Source organism: Rhyacophila brunnea, unplaced genomic scaffold, assembly GCF_057557595.1.
Source record: "Rhyacophila brunnea isolate RB1 unplaced genomic scaffold, BYU_Rbru_1.0 scaffold_2, whole genome shotgun sequence".
In the NCBI taxonomy this organism is placed as follows: domain Eukaryota; kingdom Metazoa; phylum Arthropoda; class Insecta; order Trichoptera; family Rhyacophilidae; genus Rhyacophila; species Rhyacophila brunnea.
In genome coordinates, this window is record NW_028232859.1 from 32337319 (window position 1) to 32350054 (window position 12736).

Here is a 12736-nt window from a genome sequence, read left to right on the forward strand (position 1 = left end):
ATTAAACCTGCTGCTAAAGTCTTGTTCTATGGCGACTGGTTTTCACATGTCTATCTTATTAAGTGATTTCTATATTGTTTGATTAAATTCTAATCTGTAGATAGATATACATATGACGTAGATTTATTTTAATAGCAATGTTCAAAATACTCGCTGACATTACGATTTTGTTATGGATTGCGTGTAGTATGGGTAATTTTTGTATTATAAATCAATATTCTTTTTTTATACGAGCCATTACAGTATTAATGACGATATATAAATATAAGTAGTCTAACAACCCCTATTAACACACTATCTAAAAATTTGCATAAAATGTCTACGAAAAAAGGTTTCACAAGGTGAGTCCAAACGTGTTCTAATGACACTGGACTATTGTGAAGTCATAATTTCTACATATATCGGTGAGCCGTTTGAATAGTTTCTTTCTTCAGGACGTCCATGTCACCTCTAATGAAGATCATCTAAGGACATTCAGTTATGGTACACCTACACAAACCGCTTTCAGGATAATAAATTATCTTACCTACTAGTCGGACCTACATAAAAATAAATATATTTTCACAATGTTGACATTTCAATAAATTAAACACATCGAATAATGTATAAATTATAAAACATTACTGTAAGCTTTTGTATAAAAGCATAGTAGTTTTGTCAAGTCTTAAATAATTTAACAACGGTTTGATGTGTTAATGGTATACTTACAACTATAACTGCTATGACAGACTTGAGTCCACTGGTAGTTCACGAAGGGATTTTAGGGTAACCTACTAAATTAAGAGAATAGTAAGCAGGTAGGTACTGTAATTAAAAAAAAAACATGATTACTTATTAAATTTGGCAGCGTTGAACCGATTATTAAGATCATAATATTTGTTTTATTCATTTAACACTAAAACATGCCATGAGACCCAATTACAGTAATGTAGTGAAACAATGTTGTAATCAGTACCTAATATAAGTGAAACAATCACAAATATCCAGGATTTAAAAAAAAATCATATTGTGATCTCACCGGAAATCGAACCCAGATTCTCCGGATGGAACGCTAGGACTACGAGGGCCGCGTATTATAGATATCACTATTTTTACATTGTTGATATAGGTATACTATGGCAATATAAATGATGATAGGTGCATTTGTATTTATATTTTGTGGAAAATTAAGTTATTCTCATGTTTGGAGAGCTTGGAGAGAGGGTGTTAAGAATAGGGTGCCACCTTATACTACATTCCGCCCCATTGTGGAGTGTCAGAGTATACAGAGTGAATAAAGACTATTCATACCAAAAATTTTGAAGACACTTTCATCTAAAGAGTGGCAAATCAGTGGCAAAGGGTGACTTTTTGAAAGAGGTAGGCCGTGGAAGTAACCATGCTTGTCAGATATATTTGCGGGAAATAAGAAGATAACCCAATATTACTACTGATGAATAGGTACGCTAAAACGAAGAAATTTCAAAGCTTAATTGGTTTGTTATAATTAGTTCATAAAAATAAGCAATTAGTTTGAATTACTTATGTATTTTCCTAAACATTTATAAACGTAGCATACGCTCAAAATATATTACCTATCATCTATGAAAATATCCGTTGTTGTATATATATTATGTTCCATAATAATTTATAATTTAACCCGTAAAACTAGACATTTTAAAATACTTCTATATTTAAAACACAGACTTAGGTAGGTACAATATCAGATATCTAAATTGTCTAATGAGTGAACTAATAAATAAATAAAAATCACGAGATAAATTATTTTATATTTTTAACAACAATCAATACATATTTATGTGATTGAATCCCATAGAAATTATTTTTTAAATTATCTTCTTATTAATTATTTTGAATAAATGTGCGCTTGCGACGTAAGCGCTAACGAAATAGCTTGTACATTAAATTTGTATGCGGGACGCCAGACAGTTTGAAATAATGAGAAAAAAACTTCATATTGAAAAACCCGTCGATTCACGCGAAAATAATCCTATACAATATGTGAAGCGAAACGCAGTGTGTTCTATTTTTTTAAACTTTCGAGAGATGCCATAGATGGTGCTTATTGAAATATGGGAAAAGATCGTAACATTATGACAATTATACGATAGATGTCTTTGGGCATGTTGAATATATTATTATTTGTGATTACATAAATTCACAATCATTAGAATACATGAAAATAAAAAATATTTTTCTTAAGAAGGTAGGCTTTAAATAATCGCCTAGTATGGAGTCTTCGCCACTGATATATAGAGCCTAAAAGTATGAATTGAATAAGTCGACTCATTAAGTTATCTTCACCTATTCGCATTGCGATTTGTGACATAAGTAACTCTAAAAGCTGAGCGTCCATATTATTATCCTACCGATATCGTGATACATATGTTTGAAATGTAATTTACGTACCTAATAAAGAAAAGTATTCTGTGTTTTAAAAAAAGTTGCATTAAAAGTTGTGTAGGTAGGTAACTAGAGATATTTTTATGTTTAAATATGTACATTATTTTATCGCATGCTGCAGTTACTATATATGATTTTTATTATAGCTACCTACTAATAAATATAAATTAAGCAAATATGGAATTGACTGGAATTCATTTTGAAAGAGGCAAGGTAACAAAACAGTCCCAATCATTCACAATAATGATTCATAGTTCTGTATAGTCGAGCCACCGAACTACAGCTATTATCCGAGATCGGTTTCGTATATAGTTGTAGATCGAATTCGAGAAGTACTGTCCGACAACAAGAAATCGGCGCAACAGGAAGTCGCTGTAGTCGCATATAGAAGATTTCGCAGGGACGTACCTGTCATGGTGGCAACGCGTGCTAGAGGCGTATTTAAATAATGTATCGGCTCTCCTTTTAGTTGTGACTTTTTCCTTCTTCGCAATAAACCAAAAGTTTACTTATAATAATTATAACATCACTCCTGTGGGTCTATTCTATACTTATCGACCGCTAAAGTGATAAAGTGATAAATATTATCAAACTTAGGGTAGGTTTGTATCAAAATATTAGCACTTATTGTAACAATTACACGAAGCTGGTTTTTATTGTTGCAATAAGTGCGATATTTTAACAGCAGCAAGACAGGTGCTGTTAAAATATAGCACTTATTGCAACAATAAAAACCAGCTTCGTGTAATTGTTACAATAAGTGCTAATATTTTGATACAAACCTACCCTAAGTTTGATACTATTTATCACTTTAGTGTTCGATAAGTATAGAATAGACCCACTGATCGTTTTAGACATTTTTATTATAAAAAGATTCAAATAACGTGAATTGTAAATTAATAGATCCGTACACTACGGGGGCGTAAAATGAAATGATAAATTTGGAGGCGTATCTCATTTGAAAACGAAAGTGCGATTAGCTGTAGTGGAGGGGATTGTTAGTTCACAGTTTTAGCACGTGGACAAAAAGTTCTTGTTTGACAATAGTACAAAGATTTGACACATACAAATATGGTGGATCGAGACCAAGTCGGCATCTCTTGGCCTGATAATGTCTGTCCAGTCCAGCTCTACGGCGTAGCTTCTTTCCCTTTATATTTTTCCGCCATATTTTGATATTTTTTATATGTAATTAAGTAATAATTAATATCAAGTAATAATTAATATCACTAAATATTTGTTTTATATTAAATTTACCAATTTCTCTACATTTCATTTATATTTTTAATCGAAATAATATTGACAAACGCAATGAATTTATTTTAATTTAAATGACAAGAAAATGCGTAATCATCTTAAATAATCATTATGAAATTTTATAACAGAACTATATTTTTATTATTTTGAACATGCTTACTTCCTAAACGCAGAACCAATGCAGAATTCCGAATAATCTTGAGCTCAACAATTAAAAACGGTTGCAAAATTGGCAATTGTTTAACCGAATAGTTTTTGACATGACAATGGTAGCGAAAAGTTTCACTTTTGTTTGCAAATGTGAAAGGAACGCTGCGTCGAGTAATACCGTGAGATGAAAATTTTCAAAAGAGGCCATTTATTTATCAATAAACTTATTTCAACAAACGGTTTTGGACGCATACAATGCCGTAACAATAAAAAAATCACCCAGTATTTAGTATGTAGACTACGTATCATAATGGTAGACAAAAATACTTATAAAGTAATTAATATCAATGGTAAATATTAAGTACTTAACTATGTCACAATAATAAAAAAAAACGTTGATGTTTTGTATCTCCACTGTAGGAATAATAGAATGCTAATGATATTAAGGTTAATATAGTCAGAATATTATTTTATAAGCGGTACGAAATTTTCTCACTTATTACTTATTAGAAAGTACGAGTAGATGTAGTTAGTACCGTCGTGCATTACCTTGTGACCTCTTAAGCGAAGCATATGGGCCTCCATTATATTACACAATATTTTTTTACGAGGAATGACCGTTAGTCATTCGCCCAACCCATAGGATGTTTGCACAGTTTCAAACACAAATTAAAAGAAAGAAAATACATTTATTTATCTAGGCTCCATGGTATCAGAGACGGTTACTCAACCAATTAGGCCATATATAATATATAATACCTATTTCATTTATTTCTTCGTAAACATTAAAACAGCATGTTCTTATCAAACTATAGATGACAGTTTTCAGAGAGAGCTTGCTGGTAGGATTGTGAAGCAATGGCCAAAATTAACGAATTCCGCCCTTTGAAAAGTTTTTTTTTTTTAATATTGTTTTTAATAAAAACTAATATAAATTAAAAATAAAATCATGTCTTAATCTTTTAATCTTTGTTTTAATCTTTTAATGTGAGACATGTTGCGTTTTATCGCGTAACAAATCAAGTGAACTTGCACACATTTATTGACGTACGCGCTACCGTCAAGACGTAGCTTTTAATAATTGTATAAAAAATATAGTCCTACATATTTAACAATAATTTAAATTAGTAGACTTGTATTGATTCAAAACAAAATATTATTTTTATTTAGGTACAAGCTGTGATTTTCGAAACCGCTGATATGTGCATTATATACACATTGCAATGTTTCAGAATAAATAAAATAATCCACAAATAAAAGGTAATTTACTTATATCCATACCTTGAAAATAATACACCTTCCTACGTAGGTACTATTTTTCTTTAATTATTAATTACAATAATTGTTGATGTTCGTAGTTATTTTATTAATTATATTACCTATGCCTAGTAGGCATAGCTCTAAAATGAAATTACCCGTAAGTAAAGTATATTGCGCAATTTTTCGTGACTACCTTTAGAATTGTGTAAAATTTGAATTTGGCATGAGCAAGAATGAGTCACTTTCAAAAAGACCATTACATTTATATTAATTATTATAATATTTAGCAATATTTTACTGATAACCGATACTTTAATATTAAAATTTATTTGTCATATTATATAAGTTAGGAATAGTACCTATCACATTATAATAAATGTCTACATGTTCCATTTAGAATTCATTACTTTATCACATGCAGTTTTTATTATTTAATTGGTTGTAATCCCTATATATCTACTTATTATAGATTTGTTTCTTTACTATCTATTAAGTATTGTTGTTTAATTTAATAAAACGCATTTTTTTGTGTGTCACACCGGTGCTGAGGCGGACGAAGCCGGTCCTAATTTATTGATTAAAAGTGGAATAAGTACTACAAAAAATGCGTTTTTTTAAATTAAACAACAATACAATGCAGTTCCACCATGAATTGACAGTTGACAAAATAAAAGAGATATCTATCAAGTATTAGGTTATTTATTATTGTTATTATGTACTTTTACTAGACGTCTACATTGTTTCTAGTATATCATGTTTTCACGGTACTATTATAATTATCATGTTAACTAATTGAATATATTATTAAATATTCGAAATATATATAAGGATAAAGTTAGTTACATTGTAGGTACTCGAATAATAAAAGCCATTAAAAATATTCTTAATAAAAATATCAAATCTTTTGTAGGTACCTAGGTATACAATCAGAGAGATTTTCTTTGATATGACTCGGAGAAAATTAAAAATCACAGACACGGTATTTAGTATTTACTACATCTATGACAGAGATATTGTTAAAATCAAGAAGGCATAGCTGTTTCAACTTTGATTATCATAGTTAAAGTCGTGTAATAGCATTTACTATTTACTAATTTACAATCTTCTTGTAAACTCGTCCCGTGTCATCATCGAACTAGCTAACAAACAGATTGTAAACAATCTACCGAGAAAAGTTGAAAGCCGAGCTACTTTACTCGCTACTGGCTGGCGTGTGGGCCGATCTGCATCTACGCAGTAGAGCGGTAATGGCGAACCTGCCGGTAAAAAAACGAACTACTCAATACCTCCTGTCAAACAGTACCAAAAATGACGGTTTCAACTAGCTTGTGGTTTCTGAGCGAGTGGAAAGTTTTGTGTGTCATCATCACAATCGCTACTAGCTGACTGGCCCTCTTTTAAACTCGCTGACTAGCAGCTTATAAACTAGCTCAATGTCATCGACGCTTTACACACTAATATTTTTTATTGTAGATAAAGTTGACCTATTGTGTAGATACATGCATGAAACCATAATACTGATAAGGGTTCTTTATTTGTAGGGCGGGCAGTATGGGAGAAGGCCTTCTGACGCTGAGTTACGGCAAGCACCGAGCGTGCATTGCTGCTGAAGTCGGAGCAGCTTGGAGAGGAGGGAAGCATGCCGACGTCAGATTCCACTGCGAAGGAGGGCCACCACTTGCAGCTCATCGCATAGTCGTCGCGGCAGCTAGTCCACTTATCAGGTTAGTCTCAATCCTGGCTTTAAACGGTTGGAACCCCTGGTGTTATGTGATGATTGTCAAGATATATTATATGGTTATGAGACTATCATATCGTTTTGGGTTTTTTTTCATGCCTTTTGGAGTCATTTAAAAATCTAACTCCGATCGAAAATCTGCCACGACGCCGACTCGGATTATTTATTAAAAAAATGTTCGACATTTTTTTTTATAGTAATACTTTCCATATAGGTACATACCTAATTGCGATTATTTAAAATTAAAACTTATTGCAGGATTCGGTGAGTTTTTTGGGTTTAGCCGAAAATTATTTATACTTTTCAATTAAAATATTCTCTGTCATACAACTTAAAGTTAAGGGGGAGAGGCACGCCAGCAGAGAACCTAGCGGAAAAATACGAAGCTTGCAATTTGAGATTTTTTTTTGATAATTTACAATTTCAACTGTACTAATTAATAAATATGTATCTGAAAACATTAAAAAGATTTTTTATTTATTTTTTAATTTAAAGATAAACTGGCAATTGTAAAAAAATGTAATAAAATGTGAATTCGTTTCATGGTCAAATCTTATTATTACATTATATTTTATGGCCATATTTATTATTAAAATTTAGTTTATTAAGTGTTAGATTTTATGTGGTGTAAATTTTTGACTAATTCATCGTTTTAATATTTTTTATATATATTTTAAAAAATATCGATTTTTATAAAAATATAAATGTGTATAACTTGAAATCCTTTTTATTTATATCAACTCGAGCTTCAATATTGTGACCATGCCTAAAATAAAATTTGACCCTGCAACGAATTCACATTTTATTACATTTTTTTACAATTGCCTTTATCTTTAAATTTAAAAAAAAATAAAAAATCTTTTTAGTGTTTTCAGATACATATTTATTAATTACTACAGTTGAAATTGTAAATTATCAAAAAAAACTCAAATTGCAAGCTTCGTATTTTTCCGTTAGGTGCCTCTTTTCGCCTCTGATAGTATAAGCATCCCCCTTAACTAAAACAATTTAAACTGCTCATAAAGTTACGGAACATCTTTATTTCAATAATAAGGTTAATAATCGACTTAAAAAGTAAAAAAAAATGAAAATAGGAATTGAAGTATTGACCTACCTATTGTAAAACATAATAATATTATGTTGTTTCATTTTTGATGAAGGTTTTCCATGTTAGAAAAACTTGGGAACCGTTTACGGGGATAAATAATTTCGGTTCTTTATTTTCAAGTTAATATGGGTAAATTTGAATAAGGGGAATTTGATTAATTCAAGGAGTTTTTCATTCTCCACATTATTTATTAATGATATGTAAGTAGTGTGATTTTCTATAATTTATAAGTTTATGCGTGTTTTTGTGAAATTTTACATAAAGTACCTACATAAATTATAATATTATGCAACTCTGTAAATTGTCATTTTAAATTTCTTTGAGTGATTATATAGTGTTTCTTTATTTTTTTTATTTTAACCGACAGGAAAATTCTGGATGATACTCCTCTACAAGATTATCCTGTAGCAATTCATATGTCGGGAATTCATAGTAAATTAATGCGACATCTATTGGATTTCTTATACAGCGGTCAGGCATACATTGAGGTGAGCATCAGTACATTTTCCTTCTGTGTTGGGTTGGTGTCTTGGATATATGTTGCTATGTTGTGCGGCATCTATGTTGTAAATATATGTTTTATTGTATATTTTCTTTGAACAAAAATTCATTCAATCGCCAGATCTATAGATTCTATTATAATTAACTTCAATGAATAAATAATAGGTGTGTCGCCAGCTTACAATAGGCGTACACTAAAATCATTTTATACTAGTTATTTCATTTCGTTTGTAAATAAACTAAATTTTTTTGTGGACATTTTTCTCAGTGAAGATATTTATAAGGTAGGTACGTAATGTGGTAATTCATTTTTTTAATTGGTATTTATTTATTGTTTATTTTTTACAGTCAGGTGAAATAGACGATATGCGAGAACTTTTTGAATTGTTAGATATAAAATCGGACGTTTGGAAATCAACAAAAGATATAAGGCCTTCAGATCATGACAGACACACACAAGAAAAACCACCTGATAGATCAAGGACATCGTCCAAAACAGATATCAATAGTAATGAAAGTAGTACGACAATAGCCTTATTGCATGGGACTGCGCCGAGTGGGTCTTCACTTTCAGAGAGTGATAGAGCTACTCCGTCAGCAGGATGCAGTAAAGAAAAAGATCACATACCCTCACATATACCGCCGGATGATCTCGTCTCTGTAAAACATGAAGAACTTTCAATGGAGAGCAGTAATGATGAAAAAGAGGAAGGCGAATTAGACGACGACTGTGGAGAAGAAAGAAACGACTGTGGTAGGGTCGGTATCAGAAGAAGAAGTTCCTTAAATCCTGTTAATCTATCTTTAGCTAGAAAAACAGACCAGGCTAATAGTGAAACAGATAATTCAAGAGATGTTGATGTTGACATGGTCAGTAAAGTGAGTCTACCTTCCATTATTAATATTTTTTATTATATAAATTAAGTTTTCACTTCATAATAGTTATATTTTTTTTTATTGCAGCCTCCCATACCAAGAAGAAGATCGACGTCATCTAGTATAGAGGATCATCCTGTAGAAGAAATGTACAGACGACATTTTGCGGAAAAGTTAGCTTCTAGAGTATTGGAGCAGACGTCTACGCATACGAGAGTTAAGCGAAAATATATAGAGCCACTAGACTTGGAGTCGAGAGTCTTAAAACATGAGGAATATAGTCAGTTGAAACCTCCTGACCAAGATTTGATATCTCTGGTTCAGACCTCCCCCGAAAACTATGTGGTGACTCCTCATCGAAAGCGACGCCCAGGTTTTCATAATTCTCCGTCACAGAACCCGCCTTTCGTGCCTTTCTTACCCAGTTATTTAGAAGAGATGGCGCAACTGAGATATCAAAAGACCCTCGCGCAAGCAGCGGGACCGCGGTTATTGGCACACCCCCTGAGCGTGTCAGCGCCTCCGCACTTAGCAGAGCGAGGTCTCTCACCGCCGCCTGTGCCTCCTGACCACCGACCGCCCAGCGCCGGCTCATGGGGGGCATGGTCCCTCTGCCAGGCACAAGTGGGCGCTGCGGACGAAAAACCACCTCTCTACCCACCTCCAGACGAAGAACAAGGCTCCAGTAAACAGCCTCCTGTACGGGAATATCGGTGTGAATACTGTGGAAAGCAGTTTGGCATGTCATGGAACCTCAAGACGCATCTCCGAGTGCATACGGGCGAAAAACCGTTCGCGTGTCGACTCTGTGTAGCTATGTTCAAACAAAAAGCGCACTTACTGAAACATCTCTGTTCCGTGCATCGGAATGTTATTTCTTCGAGTGAAAATGACGGACGAACCAATACCGCCGGTCGGTATAATTGCTGTTTCTGTCAGCTTTCCTTTGAAGCTATGCCCGAATTGATCCGGCATCTTTCTGGACCCCATAATAATTTACTGTTGAGTAAAAATCTTCACGAATGACAACCGGCTTCAGGGGGTCGGTGGTCGGGATTCGATCCCGCCGGTGAATCTCTCCAGTGACGAAGACCTCTTTGCCCCGCGGGGCTGACCTGTTTAAACTGTTGATATTTTGAGGATAATTTGTTTATAAAATTACCTCAGGAATGTATATAGTAGCCGTAATGGAATCCGAAACATTATTTTGTTATTCATACTCTTATTGACACCGAATAAACCCCAGCGGTCCAAATGTGCTATAATTTGTTTAAAAATTATACGGCGGGACCAATAGAAACAGAGATAGTATTTATTATGAACATTAATAATTATTGCGAGGTAAAGTATCATTAACACGAACGCCCTTCCACCGATACGGATAATAAATATTTGCTAAGGTAAGCGTAGTGTAAGCGGTTATTAGCGAGGGAAGGGGGTAAATACTAAGGCTGCGATTTTATTTTATACTTTATCACCGCTATTAATCCCTATTAAGAGTAGAAGAATCACACTATTCTTATTAGAAATGTTATTAGCGCAATTTTCTCAAAAAAAAAAAAAAATTATGTACCCTTTAATCAAAAAAGTTAGTTGCAATTATATTACCATTATTTATTAAAATCTAAGCTTCTATTATCTAACTGAATCCACAAATACATGCAACATTCAACCAACAAATTACTAAACAATTTAAAAATAGTTTACATGCGATTTTTGTATGAAATCAAGTCTTTTCAAAGGATTTTTTATTTATAGTAGACGATTTTAAATTTATTAAGCGGTGATATAAGTTAAAACTTAATAATTAAGTGATATAGTGAAGAGTATTTGCCAGTATAGTAATTTTTATGGTTATATTGCAATTATATAGATGGTCCAGCCCCCCCCATCCCGTTGCAAACTGACCTAAAAACCAATCTCAGAATATTTAGTTATAATGAAATTAATGTGTTCACAAACTTTGTTAATATCCTTCCGTATATTTATAATAAATATACACCAAAGATTTTAACAAAATGCATAGATCTGTACGAAATTTGTTAGTTGTTGACAGAGATGTTAAAGTTTTGTTTTATTCTTGGAAAAGAATTTACCAATAAATTATGTTGATTCTTCTTTATATGTATACGAAGAAATTGTAGAAAGAATAAATAAATTATTTATTATTCTTATCGAATTCGACGCGAATGTTAAAATGAATAATGTACAAGAAATAAATTTATACCAACCGCTTCCCAAAATGTGTGTGGCACAGTGGCGCAGTATCACCCGGATAAAAAAGGTGAAAGTGGAGTATAACAGGTATTAGAATCATCTAACAACGGAATTACGAGATATTCAATGTAATACAATTTACAAAAAGATAAAATAAAAATACATTTGACACAGCGTACCATCATAAATAAAATCATAAAAAACATTTAAAATTAACATAATTTTAATCAAAAACCTTAAAATATTCTTCATACAATAGGAATAGAGTAATTAAAATAAAACGGATTTCAAGGAAAAGTACATTTTTTTTTATTTCCGCGGCTTAAGCGTTGGACTATCACGCCGTGGGTCTCAGGTTCGAATCCTGGGTCTGGCAAGTACACATATTGTTTTTCAATTTGTGTGTGAGTCAGGGTATGGGCCTAATAGGTTGAGCAAGTGGCTGACATCCATTTCTCGTAAAAAACAAAATCTGTTAATACAAACCACTACTCTGTGGAGGCCCATATAATCCTATTAGGATCGGACATGGTCGAAAAAAAAAATATATCAGTATATACATTCATAAGATGATCAATCAAAAAAATGTATTAGCTACGGTATAGATAATTTATTAAACTATAATAATATGTTACTGGAAGAAAAAAATAATACCTACTATCGAAATGAAGCCAAGGTTCAATAAACGCTCGTTTTAATATTGGATGGTTAAAAAATCTTATTTTTCTTACTATTCGGATTATACGTATTCTATAATTTAAAATTTTAGTAGTTTTCTAGTAAATATTGTATATCTCGTAACTCCGTCACTAGATAGTAGATATCTAATAACTATTATACTCCTTAAGTACCTAATTTTAAATTAAAATGTGATTTATCAATGAATTTTTAAAGAAATAGATACCGTTAAAATCATTGAGTTATCTATCGATACATACTTCAACTGTTGTTACGTACGTTGGTACCTACTGTCTTTTTTTTTGTATTACAATAACTAATTATTTCTAAAATTATTTATCGAATTCGCTCACATATTTTCCATTGAAATACAATCCCATTAGAATTCATGTATTTTCAGTATCAGTATAATTCTCATGTATGAAAATAAACTAAACTGCGCCACATGTATGCCCATCGATCTCTTATAAAGAAATATTTTGTTTACATAATTATACAAATAGGTAGAATTCCTTACAATCTATTGCCATTCCTTCCCTTTCTTCCCT

General features: G+C 32.1%; 1 protein-coding gene across 4 annotated transcripts in view; it reads left to right on the forward strand.

The window, feature by feature from the left end:
* ken (zinc finger and BTB domain-containing ken and barbie protein) overlaps positions 1–12038 on the forward strand; it is an 86248-nt gene extending 74210 nt beyond the window's left edge. For all 4 annotated transcript variants that reach the window (XM_085947815.1, XM_085947813.1, XM_085947814.1 and 1 more), the window contains exons 3-6: positions 6612–6794; positions 8284–8404; positions 8766–9296; positions 9381–12038. In XM_085947815.1, the coding sequence (XP_085803941.1) occupies positions 6622–6794; positions 8284–8404; positions 8766–9296; positions 9381–10319 (1764 nt within the window). In that variant the 5' untranslated portion in view covers positions 6612–6621 and the 3' untranslated portion in view covers positions 10320–12038. The remainder of the gene's footprint in view (positions 1–6611; positions 6795–8283; positions 8405–8765; positions 9297–9380) is intronic.
* Positions 12039–12736: the final 698 nt, after the last annotated feature.